This window comes from Hyperolius riggenbachi, chromosome 11 (assembly GCF_040937935.1).
Source record: "Hyperolius riggenbachi isolate aHypRig1 chromosome 11, aHypRig1.pri, whole genome shotgun sequence".
NCBI classification, from domain to species: Eukaryota; Metazoa; Chordata; class Amphibia; order Anura; family Hyperoliidae; genus Hyperolius; species Hyperolius riggenbachi.
Window position 1 is genome coordinate 226,893,476 of NC_090656.1, and position 19,004 is coordinate 226,912,479.

At 44.9% G+C, this 19,004-nt stretch overlaps 1 protein-coding gene across 3 annotated transcripts in view; it reads left to right on the top strand.

Annotated features, from left to right (window-relative positions):
* LOC137537571 (tumor necrosis factor receptor superfamily member 1A-like) overlaps positions 1–19,004 on the top strand; it is a 114,838-nt gene that overhangs the window by 86,310 nt on the left and 9,524 nt on the right. For all 3 annotated transcript variants that reach the window (XM_068259439.1, XM_068259438.1, XM_068259440.1), the window contains 6 exons: positions 4,613–4,645; positions 6,271–6,375; positions 10,833–10,861; positions 12,622–12,756; positions 13,978–14,124; positions 17,576–17,609. In XM_068259439.1, coding sequence (XP_068115540.1) covers positions 4,613–4,645; positions 6,271–6,375; positions 10,833–10,861; positions 12,622–12,756; positions 13,978–14,124; positions 17,576–17,609 — 483 coding nt within the window. The remainder of the gene's footprint in view (positions 1–4,612; positions 4,646–6,270; positions 6,376–10,832; positions 10,862–12,621; positions 12,757–13,977; positions 14,125–17,575; positions 17,610–19,004) is intronic.

Here is a 19,004-nt window from a genome sequence, read left to right on the forward strand (position 1 = left end):
TTAAGTGTCCCACTTTTTAATCTCAAACAGTTGGGAGGTATGCGCTCACGGACGCCAGAGAACCGCTAGTAACTTGTTAGGAGATGCAGGACATCGTTGGAGGCTCGTAAACCCCCCCCCCCCCCCTCCCCCGAAGAAAAAAACCCACTCCTCGTCATCCCCTCAGGCATGCCGGTTAGTTGAGACTTCTGGTTGTCTGAGTTTCGGATATCAGGGACTTTGCTATATATTGCGGTCAATACCACGGACTGTAGTGGTTAATAGCGAAGCCCCTATACATGCTATAGTCGCCACGCTTACTAGGTATGTTTGGGGGGAATGGGGGGAATAGTGACAACAATGACAAAAACTAAGTTGAAAAAAAATGTTTTTAAACTCAGTAAAATGACATTTTGTTGCTGTACACTTTAAAGAGACTCTATAAAGAAAAAAAATACTTATCTCGGGAGGGGGAAGCTCAGGGTCCCAGTGAGGCTTCCCTGACCTCGGACGATAGCAGGAATCTAGCGCTGGCTGCCCCGAATCCTTGCCCATCAAGCGGTGATATATTCATATATAATTGCCTCTCCGGGATCCTGCACAGGCGCACTAGCGGCTCTCCGTTCGGGTTAGGTAGAAATAGCCAAACCTGATCGTATCCGCTATACTGCGCAGGCACAAAGGACTTGCGCTTGCACAGTAGAGCGGATATGATTGGGTTTGCCGCACTGCAGGAGGACACAGCGCTGGAATGCCGGGACACCGAAAGATGGGGGAACCCTCATTAGGATCCAGAGACTTCCCCCTCCCGAGGCAAGTATCCCCCAGAGGGGGTTTTTTTGCATTACAGATCCTCTTTAACATATACCAAGTTTCAAGTTCTCTATACACATTTTAAGAAAAAGGACAGCATGAGGTCCCGCCTCCTAAGCCTCTTTATCCCCTTATCCCTCATGCAGACAGATATTGCCAGAATTGGGAGTCCAGACTACGTGGGGCCCCGCCCCTGAGCCATACTGACCCGCATGGTCCATGATATGGTGGATTCTGGAAGAGAGGGGCTGCACACCCCTCTTCCCCAGAGCCCTTGTCCATGGGGACAAGGGGCTAATCCCTACCTCTAGTACGCAGGAGAAGATGGGGGCCCTAAGCGGGTTCATGGCAGCATACTAAAGCACCCCTTACCCATTTCCACAAAAGGTTAACCACTTCGCATCCAGACCTTGTTTTCCCCTTATTGACCAGAGCAGTTTTGACATTTTAGCTATGTCCCTATTCAATCAGCAATAACTTTATCCCTACTCACAACACGTAAATGATGTACATATTGTTTTTTTTCAGGATAAACTAGACTTTCACTGGGGGATATTTTGTCCCGAGAATTTTTTTTTTCTGCGCATTTTAGCGGGAAAAAAGAGGGGAAACCGTTAAAATTGCATTATTTCTCAGGTTTTCTTCAACTCTAGTAAAAAATACAAAGTGCTACAGTAGGTAAAAGACATGCCATCAGTATTAAGTCCCCCAAGGATAGATAGCCAGATGTGTGCCCAGTATCAGACCCCCCCCCCCCCCCAGAAGGGACAGATCTAGGGGGGGGCAAGCAGGTCTCTTGCCCCAGGCGCAGTTTGTTGAATTCTTAAAAAGGCGGAAAAATTTGGATGGGGAATGGCAGTTTAGGCGCCAAAACCTGACCTTGCCCCAGGCGCAACTTGGGGCAACTTGGTCTAGATCTGTCCCCCAGTATAGCCAGATGTGCCCCCCCAATATCCGCCTCCATTATAGCCAGATATGCCCCCGCATTTGCGACCCCCCCCCCCACATATATTTATACAGCTGCGTATCCCAAATAAGCACCCCTCATTATAGCCAGATGTGTCCACAGGATCAGTGTTCCCCATTATAGCCAGATGTGCCCCCAGGATTAGCGCCCCCGCCCCATTATTGCATATGTGCCCCCCAGCATTAAGTTATGTCCCTCAGGACCATCAGATGTGCCCCCCATTATAAAATCCCCCACCCCATTACCCTGATGGGTCCCAATAATAATTTCACCCCCCCCCCCCCCCTTCAGATTGTAAACCCCCACCCTCTGTTATGGGCAGCCTGATGTGCCCCCCCCCCTTATCACTATGCTCCCCCCCCCCCAGATCGTAAAAAAAATGCCCCTGCAAGATGAATATCTCACCTTACCTGGTTCCTGCGATCATCCTGCAGCTTCAGCCTCCATTCTCCGCTCTTCACTCAGCCCTGTGACGCTGAATATCCGGGTCCCGGCTTGATGACGTCATCAAGCCGGGACCCGGATATTCAGCGTCACAGGGCTGAGTGCACCGCGGAGAATGGAGGCTGGAGCTGCAGGATGATCGCAGGAACCAGTTCAGGTAAGATATTCATCTTGCAGGGGCGTTTTTTTTTTTTACGATCTGGCCACGGAGGGGGAAAGATGAATGATCACGCTGTTTGCTACAGCGGTGATCATTCATCCGCGGGGGGGGGGGGGGGTCACTAATTGGCTACAAGGGAACATGTTCCCTTTTGCCAATTAGTAAGGCAGCTGACAGTGCCGGGGGGTGCGCTCTGAAGCGCACCTGTCCCTGCACAACAGCGCTGCAAGCAGGTCAGTATATCTACGTGGCTGTGGCTTGGAGGGTGCCACAGCTGACGTAGATATACTGTAGTGGAGGGGAAAGTGGTTAAAGTTAAATAAAAATATAACCATGAAAAAAAGTCCTTTACTGTTTTGAATTAACAATAAATACTTACCTTTAATTAACCGATTCCAGACCAGCACACTTGAAATCTACATCCTTCTTGTGGGTGCGCGGCTCTGGCAGGACTTATGGTGCCCATACACAATACAATAAAAACGTTAGATTTTCTCGTTTATTCAATCAAAATGATCGAATTGAATAAAAGTCGAAATTTTTTTCTTTTTCGAAATTCGAACAATTATCCCGTTTCTTCAAGAAAAATCTGATCGGACATGCTGGAAAAATCTTTATATTGGATTTTAGGCCTGGTGCACACCAAAACCTGCTAGCAGATCCGCAAAATGCTAGCAGATTTTCAAACGCTTTTTCTTATTTTTCTGTAGCGTTTCACCTAGCATTTTGCGGTTTTGTGAAGCGTTTTTTGTGTAGTAGATTTCATATATTGTTACAGTAAGGGCTGGTTCAGACGGACGTTTGGAGGCGTTCGGGCTTTCAGCAGCGTTCGCGTTGCGTTCGGATGCGGTCGCATTCGGATGCGGTCGCGCTTTTTCTTCCCCTAGGGGGACATTACCCGTCGCGGTTAACGGCCCCTGGAAGCTACATGTAGCTTCCAGGGGCTCCTTGAACGCCAGGGAAAATCGGGACCCAAACGCCGCGTTCGTGCAAACACGCGTGAAAGCTTGGTACAAACGCTCCCATTCACTTGAATGGGAGCGTTTAACGCCAAGCCCTGAACGCTGGCTGTAAACGCTCTGCAAGCGTCCGTCTGAACCAAGCTATTACTGAACAGCTTCTGTAACAAAAACACCTGCAAAACCGCTCGGAACTGCCGTTTTTCAGAGAGATTCGCGTTTTTCCTATACTTTACATTGGAGGCAGAAACACCCCCACAATCAGGGGCGTAGCAATAGGGGGTGCAGCGGTAGCGACCGCATCGGGGCCCTTGGGCCAGAGGGGCCCCGAAGGGCCCTCCCTCAACTACAGTATTAGTTCTCTATTGGTCCTGTGCTCATAATAATCACTTCTATATATACATTGAGTAGTGGTAAACATTAACAAACTCTTCCCCATCCCCTTGTTGCACCTCTGACACTGTAGTTGCCATTGGCAGGTTTTGGTGCGCCGTATCAATTGTTATGTATAGAGTGCCTGGGGGGCCCCATTGTAAAACTCGCATCAGGGCCCACAGCTCCTTAGCTATGCCACTGCCCGCAATCCAAAAAATTTCAGCAAAACGCTGAAAACCAGCAAAGCTCTGGTGTGAACCACCCCATTGAGATACATTGACCAAGCAAAACCCGCTCGGTGTGCACCAGCCCTAACTGAATAATTGAATTAAATTATCTAATCTAAAAAAATGAAAAGTTGTACCATGTATGGGCACCTTTAGAATTCAAACATCGCCGCTGTGCAGTCCCGCCGTTCCGCCCCGCTGCAACTCAGTTGCATTGCCGTCTATATGACAGCGGAGCTCTGTGAGACGGTCAGGAGCCAAATTCATTGGCTTCTGATCCTGTCATCACTGTAAGCCAATCCCATTAGTTTACATTGACGGACAGTGTCAGAAGCCAATGAAAGCAGCTCCTGATAGGCTCACACAGCTCTGCTGTCAGGGACGGCAGAGCTAGGGATCTGCGGCGATGGGAGAGCGGCATGACCGGCAGGAACGATGGGTCTGTGCGGCGATTTGTGGTACCAGCGGTAGTTAAGGGGGCAGAGGCTGCTGGTACGGAAGGGGTTAATGATCCCTTGCCATTATCCACTGGTTATTGCTTGATGATTTGTGCATACATGTCACTCCCCTCCGCTGGCACTTGCTATACTGAAGCACAGCAAGCCCCGGTAAAAGCATCTTAAAATGTCTATCGTGGCTCCCCATTGGTCAAACCTAATAACCGTCCGGTATCTCTGTTCTCTTACAGATCTCACCACAAAGGACGGGAAACCTGGAGAAGGTAAGATCTAGGCCTTGTTTCCACTGTTGCGACGCGATTTCGGCCGCATTCCGACGCTTGTAAAAACGCATGCGGATGCGTTTCCACATGCGTTTTTACCCGCGATTTCGCCTGCGATTTCGCATGGCAGGGTGCCATGCGAAATTAACCATGACACTGCCAGGGCTAAATAAAATAGAAAAAGGTGCGAAATCGCACGCGAAATCGCGGGTAAAAACGCATGTAACAAACGCATGCGTTTTTACTATTAAATACATTAGCGGCGATTCGCACGGATTCCCGACGCAGGCGAAATCGTTGGCTCTTTTGTGCGTTTTTTTCACGCTGAAAAAAACGCACCTCAACAACGCTACAGTGGAAACAGGCCCATCCACTTGTATTACATGTGCGGATCTGCATGCGTTGGACGCATGCAGATTCGCGATAGTGGAAACGAGCCCCTACCGGAATGAAAGAGAACCTGTTACTGAGAACTGCTGATAATAGATGCTAATACGTATGCAAATTTAATGCATTGGGGAAAAGCAGCTTGTTGTGCTGTGTGAGGAGTCTGGCAGCAGTGTCGGACTGGAAGGTGGAAAACACGAGGACATCCACGTGCTGGCCAAGCAGCAGAAACCCTGTGTGATCACTCCAAATAGAAACCTGTAGCAAATCTTCACTGTAAGCAACAACACCTGATTATTGCTGCTTGGCCACATCATCACGCCATCTGCATTTGTATGCATTGCGTGGCTGAAGTGAATGGGTTAATGCGTGCAGCATGCGTTTGCGGACCGCACTGGACTGGAACGCATACAGTGTGAACATCAGACAGCGCAGTCTATGCACTTTCTGATGCCGCACGTTCCTGCCTCCTGCACGCGTTGCCGAAATCCGGACAGCAACGCATTGCAGTGTGAACGGGGCCTCATTCAGCTCTCCCAGCTCCCAGTCCGACACTGTCTGACAGTGAGTGAGGAGGGGGGAGGCAGGAAAGCATCATTGGGAAAAAGCAGCTTGTTGTGCTGTGTGAGGAGTCTGACAGAGAGTGAGGAGGGGGGAGGCAGGAGAGCATAATTGGGGAAAAGCAGCTTGTTGTGCTGTGTGAGGAGTCTGACAGTGAGTGAGGAGGGGGGATGCAGGAGAGCATCATTGGGGAAAAGCAGCTTGTTGTGCTGTGTGAGGAGTCTGACACTGAGTGAGGAGGGGGGAGGCAGGAGAGCATCATTGGGGAAAAGCAGCTTGTTGTGCTATGTGAGGAGTCTGTCACTGAGTGAGGAGGGGGGAGGCAGGAGAGCATAATTGGGGAAAAGCAGCTTGTTGTGCTGTGTGAGGAGTCTGACAGTGAGTGAGGAGGGGGGAGGCAGGAGAGCAGCATTGGGGAAAAGCAGCTTGTTGTGCTGTGTGAGGAGTCTGACAGTGAGTGAGGAGGGGGGAGGCAGGAGAGCAGCAGTGTGTCATGTGACTTGCACAGCAGAAGGGAGGGGGTGGCACTGCTGTCCTGACTGAGGAGGAATGGAGTGGCTGAGGAATCATTCCAAATGAGGGGGCGCATCCTCACAAGTTTGACTCCGGCAGCATAAAGTCTAGAGCCGGCCTTGCACATCACCATGTAGCAATATATTTCCTTTATTTTTTTCCAGGAAATACATTTTGGGTGGAGTTTATCGTTGTTTTAGTCATCTTAATAGTCGTCATCATCGTGGTTTCTCTCATGATCTGGTGGCGCTGGTACAGTCGTGAACAAGGTAAGAAATGACGGTTTCTTCTTAATTCCCCAATACGATCGCTGAAATGCCATCACTCAGGCAAGGTTCACCCTCATTAAAATTCACGCGTTTGCTGCGCATCTAATGAAAGTCAATGGAGAATTGCGCTTCTGCTAAAATTTACGAAATTGCATTTGCAAAAAAACCCTACATCTTGCAGCATAAATTTGCACAACACATGCAAATACCCATTGACTTTCATTAGCTGCGGTAAAAACAAATCCCACACGTGCTAATTTGTAGGGATAGTCAATGAGATGCAAATCATTCAGAATTGATGCAGGAATATTCAATTTTGTATGCAAATGTATGTAACTTGAAAATGGACCAATAGAATGTTACATTAGCAGGATTTGATTGGTTAATTTTCAAGCTGCATATATTTGCATACAAAATTAGCTAAATGCTGCATCAACTCTAAATTATTTATATCTCATTCACCATCCCTCCTAATTTGCATACAAATAGAAATTTTAACCACTTTAGCCTACAGGTGTTTTCACCTCAAGGACGGAAGCAAAGTTCTCCTGCCAGAGCTCCGCCCATTCATTTGCCAATAACTTCATCACTACTAATCATACGTAAATGATCTATATCTTGCTTTTTTGCCATAATTTTTTTTTTAAATGAATTATGTTGATATAAATAAAAAACGCACCCATTGTATTTGTCCATTATTTACGGATATCACAACATTTAAATTATGTTCCTTGCACAATGTATGGAACAATATAGTATTTGGAAATAAAGGTTTATCTTTCTGCCTTGTGGTTTTTTTGTATCTGGTTAGCAATTACAAGCCCTTATTTGATAACATAACAGTAATATTCCTTCATGACATGCATATTAAAAAAGCGGAGTCCCTAAAGGAACTATTTTGTTTGGTAACTGGGGGGGAGGGGGGGAGAGGGAGGGGTTAGAAGGGATTAACTTTATTAATGTTTAATTAAAATGTACCCTGAGTTTGTTTACTTTTTCTCCATCTCCACTAGATGGCGCTAAAAATATTTATTTATTTTTTTACCTCAATCTACTTTTACTATTGTGATTAGAGGTGGCCCCTGATCGGGTCAAGTCCATTCATTCCAGGCACCACAATTGGCTCGGTAAACATTACCGGTAATTCCCCTTCATCAATGGTCGCCACGTAAATATCGCAGGAAATAAGTGGCGGGCGTGCACACCCGCCGCGGCAACACTGGACGCGTGTATGCATTCAGTCAGACTTGAGCGGGTTCTATCTGGACGACACTTAGTCACCCAGATAGAATAAAGTGGTTAACATGAAAAACCACATTCAAAAAAAGTTCAGTTTTTCATAATTATAAGCATGAACCTAAAAGGACAACTAAAGTGAGAGGAATATGGAGGCTGCCATATTTATTTCCTTTTAAGCAATAGCAGTTGCCTGGCTGTCATACTGATCCTCTGCCTCTAATACTTTTAGGCACGGTTCACATCTGCGTTTTATGCCAAAAAGGATCCGGTGGTGAGCGGATCCGGTCTCCGCTTCACCAGATCCGGATGGCTCAGTCCGTGGCCCGGTTCACAAAGTGAAAACGGATCTGATCAATGATTGATCGAATCCGTTTTAACTCAGCAAATACATACCTAATCTTCATAGGCAGCTGGCGGTAGAGGCTTCCTCTTCTTCCGCTGTGACTACACAGCACGTCATGTGACTAGTCACATGACGCTTCATGTAGTCACATGACGCGGAAGAAGACGGAAGCCTCTACCGCCAACTGCCTATGAAGATTAGGTATGTATAAACCCTCCCTAGCCCACCCGCCCGGCTGCTGCACCCTCCCTCACCCTCCTGTCGCTAGATTCGCATCGGCCCATGCCCCCATCCCCCGTGGAATGGTTAGTTTCTTCACTAGTGTGAAGAAACATTCTGTTTCCCATTGCCCCAATGCTGCAGCATTTTTGTCCGGATCCGTTCCGCTGGGCAGAGCGGTCCAGGAAATTCTGGCATTTTTCAGATCCGGGGACCGGAGCATATCCGTACCAATGGACGCATGTGAATGGATCCATAGGTTAACATTGGATCCTTTCACATCCGTCCTGTTTGTACAGTATACGTTCCGGTTACGTTCCAGAAAAAACGCAGATGTGAACCGGGTCTTAGCCATAGACCCTGAACAAGCATGCAGCAGATCAGCTATTTCCGACTTTATTGTCAGATCTGACAAATTAGCTACATGCTTGTTTCAGGTGTGATTCAGACCCTACTGCAGCCTAATAGACCAGCGGGGCAGCCAGGCAACTAGTATTGTTGTAAAGGAAATAGATATGGCAGCCTCCATTTACCTCTCACTTCAGTTGCCCTTTAACTAATTAGACTTTATTTTAATTCCTGTTTGCAGATACACCCCTAAGGGGCCGTCCACACTCATCCTGGTAGAAAAAGCATGCAATTTTCCGCATGCTCGATTCTGTGTTTGTGAATTTTGTATTCTATTTTGAACAACTCATTCATGTGTGTGTTTTTGCAACTTTTATCTGCGGAAATCAATTTAATAAAAAATGTGATTTGATTCCCTCCAGCAATCCTCACTATTGCACAATATGACCCAGGTAGCAGACTGCTAACTCTTTCCACCTAAGGCCACATACACACATCAGACCATAGTCTTTTGAAAATGAAAGATCACAGACCAATCTTACCACCCTTCATGTAGTATGAGAGCCATACTCTACACAGTCTTTTCTATGGAGCTGAACTCCACATCAGAAAACAATCTTTGCAAGATGCTGCACACACAGATGCTGTACAGACACAAAAGATCAGTATCTGCAAAAGATCTGTTCCTGCCAAAAATCCATTCTTGCAAATTGCAATGATAGTCTATGAGATCTGCAGATCATCATACACACATGATTTAACTGACATTATTCTGCAGATCCGCAGATCTGAAAATCCATCCTGGTGGATCTGATCTGCAGATGAATGTCAGTTAAATCATGTGTGTATGATGATCTGCAGATCTCATAGACTATCATTGCAATTTGCAAGAATGGATTTTTGGCAGGAACAGATCTTTTGCAGATACTGATCTTTTGTGTCTGTACAGCATCTGTGTGTGCAGCAACTTGCAATGATTTTTTTCTGATGTGGAGTTCAGCTCCATAGAATAGACTGTGTAGAGTATGGCTCTCATACTACATGAAGGGTGGTAAGATTGGTCTGTGATCTTTCATTTTCAAAAGACTATGGTCTGATGTGTGTATGTGGCCTAATAGCAGTACATTCCCTTTAAACTCGAATCTATTTCAGCTGTGGCGTAGCTAAGGAGCTTTGGGCTCCAGTGCAAGTTTTACATTGGGGCCCTCCAAGGACTCTATACATAACAATTGATACGGCGCACCAAAACCTGCCAATGGCAACTACAGTGTCAGAGGTGCAAGAAGGGGGCGGGGAACAGTGTGTTAATGATTACTACTATTCAAATCATCTATAGACGTGATTATTATGAGCACAGAACCAACAGAGAGCTAATACTGTGGTTGAAGGAGGGCCCCACTGGCCCAAGGGCCCTGGTGCGGTTTCAACCTCTGCATCCCCTGTTGCTTTATACACAACCAATTACAGCTCTTAAGTTCCTATTAGAATAAATCTAAACACAAATAATCTGCACAGAATTGATGACTATGCCAGGAATCACCTATCAGGAAAAATGTAATAACAATATCATATATCACCTATAAGGGAAAAAAACGAGGACAAATTTGTAAGGAGACTTATAGATCAATATGATCAAAATATGTCCATCAATATGATCCAAAACATCACAATCTGAACACAGTCCCAGCGTCCACACAAAACAATATGTGTACAGGTGCGCTTCTGCCAAAGAATGAGCTGTTTCTTTAAATGGAATACTTTCAATATCAGATCAGCGCTTCCTGCGCTGATCTAATATTAAAAGTATCCCCTGTTGATTTGCCACTGATTCTTAGCAAATAGGAAAGTGCTCGGAGTAATTTCCCACATGCTGCTGTGAGGCACCGCCCCTGCCTTCAGGAGTAGCCCCACCCCTTCAGAAGAAGCTCCCCCACTTTGTAAGAAGCCCCACCCATGCAGAGCTCTGAAAGGTGTTCCATAGCGTGTGATAGGAATTGGTCATTGAGATTCATTTTGAGTTGATGCCGAATTATGGAGTTTTGGGGAAATAAACCAAAATGCATATTTTGGCACAAAATTTGTGTAATTCTACATAACTTTGGAATCATTTGCATGTCATAGAGTGTGTAATGAGAGCGGTCAGATCTGATTTTTTTCTATGTTCAAAAATTCTTATTGATTTCAAATAGTAAAAGAGAGCGGTCAGATCTGTTTTTAACCGTCTGGCCAGATCTCGGCATGATACCGCCGGCAGACTTATCACATAATGACTGATGATAAATCTGAGTGTTTCTCTCTCTCTCTGCAGAAAAGAGGAATCAGAAGAACGCCAGTCAGGTGAGCTCAACTGATCACTTCACCGAAACCTGCCTAATAACGGTCAATTCTAATATGATGATCTTTTTTATTTACGGGACACACATATCATCACGCTACCTAATCTCCTTAAAGAACTGAAGGAATATGGCTTATTTGCCAAACCTGAAAATAAATGTGTCTAAATCAGAATGTACAGCAGTGAATATGGGGCAAGAGGAGATCACTAGAATCACTCAAAACTTCCCCTTCCCTTACCGAGACAGAGCGCTGAGATACTTAAGGATCAACCTACCTACCAGCCGACCTTAGCCTTTTATTCAGCCTTAACTCCCAACCTATGTTAGAGACCTTGGGGAGGAATTTACAGCGATGGGATACAGAACAATTGAGGATGTTGGAGGGGGTGTGGAGAAAAGGGGACTCTCTTACATCTTTTCTGGACTTGTCCTAAGATAGTTGGATACTGGAGGGAGGGAGTAAGAATAAGTAGAGCAGTGTCAGCCCAACAGATAGAGGATTCCCCCTGGAATGATCTTCATTTAACATAAACCAAACAATATAACAAGTCAATAGTACCACACATGCTCAATGCCAGGGCAGTTTCTGGGCTAAATTGCACCCAGGGCAAGGGTGTAAAAATTGCGCCTTCTCCCCCCACCCTGTGGACTGGCGAACCTTTACTCTTTAGGGACAGTTACACAGCCACAGGTCACAAGTAGATCTGCCTACTTACTAGTGACCAGCCACTCGTCCAGGAGGAATCAGGGACCAGGAGAACAGAGCCCAGAAAGCTGACTCTTCCATGGGCACCGCACACTGACAGCCTGCAGTACCGCTACAGGACATCAGGTGTCATCATGCGGTGGTGACATGATGATGACTTGATGTCTGACGCAGGCAGCCTGGGAGGAGTCAAGGAAGGTGATTGCGCTGATAATCTTCTTTCTTCCATTTGGCTGCAATGCGCGTCACCAGCTCCCTAGTGGTTATGTTCTTCTGCCTGCACCCCCCTTTTATACTTGCCGGTCTGCGCCCAGGGCTGTCTCCCTGCCCGCACTGCCCAAGAAACAGCCCTGCTCAATGCAGCAACAGGCTTGATTACGCTTAAGTAGAAATCTAACAGCTCTCCAGCGGTAAGCGGTGAGCATGTAAATATTTACCTTCCTGGCTTCAGCGCATGCTCAGTAGCGGCTCTCCGCTTGGAGATAGGCGGAAATAGCCGATCGCTGTCGGGTCCGCTCTACTGCGCAGGCGCAAGTCTCCTGCACAGTTGAGCAGACCCGATTGGGATCGGCTATTTCCGCCTTAGCCCATCGGAGAGCCGCTACTGCGCCTGCGCTGGAGTCGGGTAAGGTAAATATTGCAAGCGCTACTGCGCCATGGCACGACAATTTGTCAGCTGTGGCTTTGGAGGGGCCTAGCGAGACCACCGTGGGACCAAGGGGCACTTTTATGTTACAGAGTCTCTTTAATGTGACTACATGAAATGTAGTCAGCAGTTTGTAGTTCCTACTAGGCCAGAGATTATTGGTTTGTTGTTCTTATTTGTTATGTTGTTTTGTTACTATATAAGGATAGAAGTTACAGATCATTGTGTGATCTTAGACGGGCTCTGTATAATAATGAATATAGTATAAGCCAGCTCATCATTATTCTACTATACTAAATACTTGGCGACATTTTTTTTTACATTTATGTGACATGTTACCTTTCTATAAATAAAGATTATGTTAAAATTAATATGACATTGTAATATCTTGGTTATCTTCTGAACACAGAGTTCCCTGATGGGCGGCAACACCGGCCCTCCGACCGCCAACCCTTCTCAGCAATCCACTCCACATTTTGACAGAGCTGATGCAGCGCCGAGGGTGCCGGTTCAGGAGCAACAGCGCCTCCTACAGGCTGAAGATGTAAGAAGTTTTCTTTTTCTCTAAGTCTATAGATGGCCTTTCATTTTTACTTTGTGAAGTTTAAAGGGAACCTAAACTGAGAAGGATATAGATTTTTTCTTTTAAAGAGACTCTGTAACAAAATGTTCAGCCTTATTTCTTTTATCCTATACATTCTTATTCCTGTTCTAATGTGGTCTGGATTACTGCAGCCTTTTCTAGTTGCACTGTCTCTGTAATATATCTAATCTTCTTTTCTTTGTCAAGCTTTGTCGACCCAGGGAGGAATGGGCTGCCTCTGTTGTAATGAATACAAGTTATGCACTCCCCCTGCAGGCTCTGTGTGCTTTGTTAATTACTCACAGACAGCGTCTCTGCTCTTAGTTTCAGCTTGTCTGTGACGCAGTTTGTGAGGCAGAGGGGGGAGGGAGCTGCCTGTCACATGCTGAGAAACTGTGAGAATCCCAGACTGGAGTGCAGATAATTCACTATGCAATAAAAACTAAAAACTTGTAGTAAACTGTAACAATATATATATATATATATTATATATATATATATATATATATATATATATATATATATATATATATATATTACATACACACATATTAGTGTATATACACACAAACATCACTTCCTGGTTAGTGGCCATGTTTTTTGTCTGTAAACACTGCCTAAAACTGGCGATTATGGGCCAGGATCATGGCGGGGAGTGGTGAAAACGGCAAAGAGGGATCCAGGAGATCAGGTATTTCTGACATTATTGTCAGATCTGAAAGATTAGCTTCATGCTTGTTTCTGGCATTATTCAGACACTACTGCATCCTAATAGACCAGCAGGACTGCCAGGCAACTGGTATTGTATGAAAGGAAATAAATATGGCAGCCTCCATATATTTCTCACCTAAGTTGTCGAAGTCCACCTAGTGGTGGACAGTGGAAGTGAGTTGAAGCCCATCGTATGCTGCCACCACTAGGTGAAACAAGGCATTGCGCAACTCTTGACACTCAATGCTATGGCTAACAATTATCACCGGAAATATCTGAAGAAGAGTGATATTTGCCTATGAAGCGTGTTGTCCGGTGGGCAAAATAAATGATAAATGTTTTCTCTTCTTCTCTGGTGGGGTGTCATACTCGGGAAGGTAACTAAAACTCAACTTCCCATATGCTAAACAGCTTTTAGGGTTTCTCTCAGCTCGTAATTTGATTTTGTACCTGTGTCCTGTTCTGTGTTAGGATACAAAAGGTGAAGAGGAGTCTGGTGAGAATGTGGTTGAGGTGTTGGAAGCTTCCTGTGAAGAACGTCTTCAGGCTATTCCAGACAATGACCGAGATCCCGACGCCGATGAAGGGGGTGGAGGAGGAGGAGCCTTCCGGGGTGGGGTAAGTTATTTCCCGGTCTGACATCCATGACTGATCATACAATAAAACTGTTTTTTCATTCTGGGCTCAAAAATTGTCAAGACCACCAGAGAACTAATATCTGAAGACCATCTGAAGACCACGGGTTTGATTCACAAAAGGTAGCTAACTTAGTTAGCATGCCTAAAAGCCCCTTAGCACGCCCAAAGCACTTTAGGACACGCAAAGGTTTATGCACTATGTTAGCACGCGCAAAGTTTAGCGCTGCTCGGTGCTCGCGAAACGTTGCACAGGGTGCGACTAAACTGTCGCACTGGGTGCGCCTAAAACGTCGAACCATCGCACGGTGCGACATTTCGGGCGCACCCGGTGTGACATTTTAGGCGCACCGAGTTCAACGGTTTAGTTGCACCTTGCGTGAAGTTTCGCACACACCGCGCAGCGCTAAACTTTGCACGCGATCAATAAGAGCTTTGGGCGTGTTAACTGCCTAGCACCCTTTTGTGAATCGAGCCCCATGAATGAGAGATTCCCATATGGGGCTTGCTGATGAATGGTCCTAAGCATGAATCATCTGATCATTTACGGAATCAGATTTGGGATTATTTATTTCACCAAGTACAGGTAGTACATGGAATTATTTTTGGCACAGACAAGCTCAGCAGTACAAGATAAAGACACACAGTTGTAGTACAGAAGGAGACAGTGGTAGTCACTAGTAAAAAGGGACATCGATAGAGTAAACAATGGAAATGGTGTGCCGGCCACCAACTCGGGTGGGGGGCACTAGATCTAGGGGGGTGGGGCTAGGTTAAGGATTTGCATAGCCTGGGGAAAGAAGGAGTTTCTGTATCTGGTGGTCTTGGTGGGTAAGGACCTGTAGCGGCATTTTGAGGGGAGAAGTTTGAGGTAGCGGTTGCCAGGTTGAGAGGGGTCCTTTGCTATCCTGGTGGCCCTCGAGTGCAATCTGGAGGAGTAAAGATCGAGTGGTGGTGGGGGGTACCAATGATCCTTTCCACTGAGTTAATGATTCTCTGTAGCTTGTACCTGTCGCTCGCACAGGCCTTTGCATACCATACTATGATGGAGGAGCAAAGTATTGACTCTATGGTTGCAGAGTAAAAGCAGGTCATAAGATCTCAGGACATTACTCCTTTTTAACTGCCGCAGAAAGAACAGTCGTTGTTGTGCTTTCGTCTGGATTTTGGTGGTATTTTCCTTCCACCTTAGGTCATCTGAGATGATGGTGCCCAGGAAGCAGGCTTGTGGGACTCTGGCGACATCCGTACCTTGATGATGACCAGGGGGAGTTAAGGGGGCTTATCCTGAATGTCACCATAAATCACCCTACTGGTGAGAATCAGTGGGGAATAGGTGGTAGAATGGACAACTCACCTTGGATGAGACAAATTCCATCAATATTATTCTAAAAAATATTTGAGTTTTTTCAACCATATATTGATCCCTGGTAGATCTTACAGGGGATCAATATTTGGTTGAAATAACTCAATAAGTTCTGTTGAACAATATTGATGAAACAGGATGGAGTTCATGATTATGGAGTATTCTATTCTAATGAAAGGCCTAATCTGGTTCTGAGGAAATTTGTAGATAACCAGTTCGGCCTATCTGGACGAGTTTCCTCGTCCAGATAGGCACTGCTGTTTTCCCTGCGTGGTGCGCGCGATCGGGCACGCGCCCGCACGCACACCCGCCGCCCGCCACTAGCCCCCCGATCAGTGAATGGGAATATAATTCCCATTCACCGATCTAGCTTCCCCGCAGAAATACCGACGCTTTCTCTCCAGAGAGCGCGGTATTTCTGCCCCCAGGAAACTTTTCCCCAGCATTTTAGTTCCTGGATGCGAGATCGTTCGCATCCAGAACTTTTTTCACTGTGGCCAAATAGTAAACTGCACCCACATACATTTTTGATTAAAAAAAAATATAATTTTACATTTAAAATTAGCAGTTTCCCTCCCACACCAAAAATTACCCACATACACTTTTTTTATTTAAAAAAAAAAAATACAATTAAAAAACAAAACAAAAACAACATAAATAGTTACCCAAGGGTCTGAACTTTTTAATTATGCATGTCAAGAGAATATGTTATTATATTATTTAAAATTATAAGCTTATGAATAGGGATGGACGCAAATTGAAAAAATGCACCTTTATTTCTAAATGAAATATCGGCACCATAAATTGTGATAGGGACATCGTTTAAACGGTGTAAGAACCGGGACATATGGGCAAATAAAATACATGCATTTTAATTACGGTAGCGTATATTAATTTCAAACTATAATGGCCAAAAACTGAGAAATAATGAATTTTTTCCGTTTTTTTCTTATTCTTCCTGTTAAAATGCATTTACAGTAAAGTGGCTCTTAGCAAAATGTACCCCCCAAAGAAAGCCTAATTGGTGGCGGAAAAAACAAAATATAGATCAGTTCATTGTGATAAGTAGCAATAAAGTTATAAGCGAATGAATGGGAGGTGAACGTTGCTTGGATGCATGAAATTTTCGGCACTGCGGCGCTTAACCCGGATAATACCTTGTGGGGAGGAGCTTATCATTATATTAGTAGCTTTAGAATATCTTAGAGGTTAGAAGTAGTTCTGAAGACCAGCCATGGACAGGACTGGTGAACAGACATGATCTGGAACAGCTACCTGGTAACAATACATGCTTTGGCCTGTCCAAGCTAGAAAAAGTTGAACCAGCAATTGGGGTGGGTATGGGGGAGGGATATGTATTTTCTTTCCAAAAACATGTGTTAAGTTTCAATAAATTTACTCTGAGTTGCGTAGATGTACATCGGTGGGACATTATCTATTCAGATTAGGAAGTAGATGTTGGGGGCCCTCAACATCTCTGATTTATAGTCCACAGGCCATAGAATGTTGAGGACCATGGATGATGTAGTATTGGTCTAAGCCAGGCACTAGGTTCATTTGTCTTCTGCAGTCTCACACCCTGTGTCCCTCTCTGGACTAAAGCTCCTGAAGTTTTTGAAAAGCTGATTTTATGGACATAGGACATTTCAGATCAGTTCCAAGAAAATGTCAGTTGTCCCAAAACTAATTCTTCAGCTTCAGTAAATATTATTGACTAAAGTCACCAGCTGACCTCATGAAATCACCCTACTGGTGAGATCGTACCAATGATATCTTATATTAAGGAGAATTGTTATAGGAGAAATGAGACCTGCTGACGCTAAAGGCATGGACTTCATTAATGGGGTGGAGCTAGTGAGGATATCCAGCCCCTGAGGTCCTCCACGGAAATGGGAAGAGCCAGATGAGGCCTACAGAGCCCCCTACAGATGACATAGTAGTTTTGTCTGAGCAGTAGACACATATAATAGTGTAACTATGATGATTATCATGACGTAAGATTAGTGAATCAGATTGCCAGCTGTACTTTTTCCCATCTCTCTAAAGTCACATTTTCCCTCTTTCACAGATGTTTAATGGCTGCAGACAGGCCCGGGATTGTGGTACGTTGAATCACAAATCTGTACATTAATAATTCTGTCACTTTAGACTGCAGGTAGTTAATGAGAAGCTAAGTTGTAAATTTGGTTGCAATTTATCCACATTGAAACTGGACCAATCGAAATCAGCTGCAATTGAACTTGATTGGCCTGTTCCCAATCCGCAGCAAATTATACAAATTAATTATTGCACCAATGGTACATAGGTGTAGCGCTCAACATTGCCTGCTTCCAGCAGTATAGATATGTATAAATTGTTACAGTTTCTATAATCAGTCCCGCATATACATACAACAGCATATATGTTATATATTAGTGTCCAAATATTGCCACACTCTGCTGATCCTTCAGCCTGCACTTAGTTGACGGTAGATCACAATGTTCAAATGATTTCAACACCAACTTGATTGACTCCACACATAAAAATGTCAGAACACCCTTACCAACTGGGTTGGCTGATCAAATGATAAATCAGCGTATACGTTTTTGAGTGACAGGCCGCAATCCACTTTTCCTCACGAACTGCCTTCTTCCTAGATGTCACTCAAAACAAGAAAGATAGAAACATAGCGTGACCCTGTTTTATACTTCCATATAGTCACCACAAGTGCTCAGTGTATAACTCCCCACACGTGTCCACACCACAGTGGAAATGAGAGAAGTGCACGCTCACCGACTTCTATGGCTGATCCAATGATGACCAGCTATAATCGCTTGTTTGGGCTATCCACCCTGACTGAACAGCGCTGCACCTTAAAAACTCAAAAGACAGGCTTCCATAGCGTAACTCCGTTTAATATGTATATAAAAACAACTGAGGTAAAACATGCGGTAGAACATGAGGTAAATGCATAAAGTGAGGTAAAACATGAGGTATTTCAGCAGTTAAGCATGCAGTAAATAAATAATCATACTCTTTAATTGTCTTCCATAAGTTATTAGGATAGTCTTTGGAAGATTTTTTTTTTTCTGTTGAGGAGGACGGTATATTTGCTTATGTAGCAACCTAAAAGGTATATTTATAGGCATCCCCTATAAAAAAAAAAAATCCAGTAAATATTTGAAGTTTTATTTCTACTTTTCTTTTCTATTACACAGCCTGAATAGGAACGACACTAAGGGCTTGTTTCCACTATTGCGGTGCGGAATCGCCTGGATTCCACCGCTGATGAAATCGCATGCGGATGCGATTCCCCATGCGTTTTTTGCCGCGAATTCGCATAGGTGAAGATATATGCGATTTTAACCATGTCACTGCCTGTGTGAATTTACATTGGTACCTATGCGAAATCGCATGCAAATTCGCAGGAAAAACGCATGGGGAAACCGCATGCAATTTCCCTATTAAATACATTGCATGCGATTCGCATGCATTCCACTCGCAGGCAAATTCTGCGG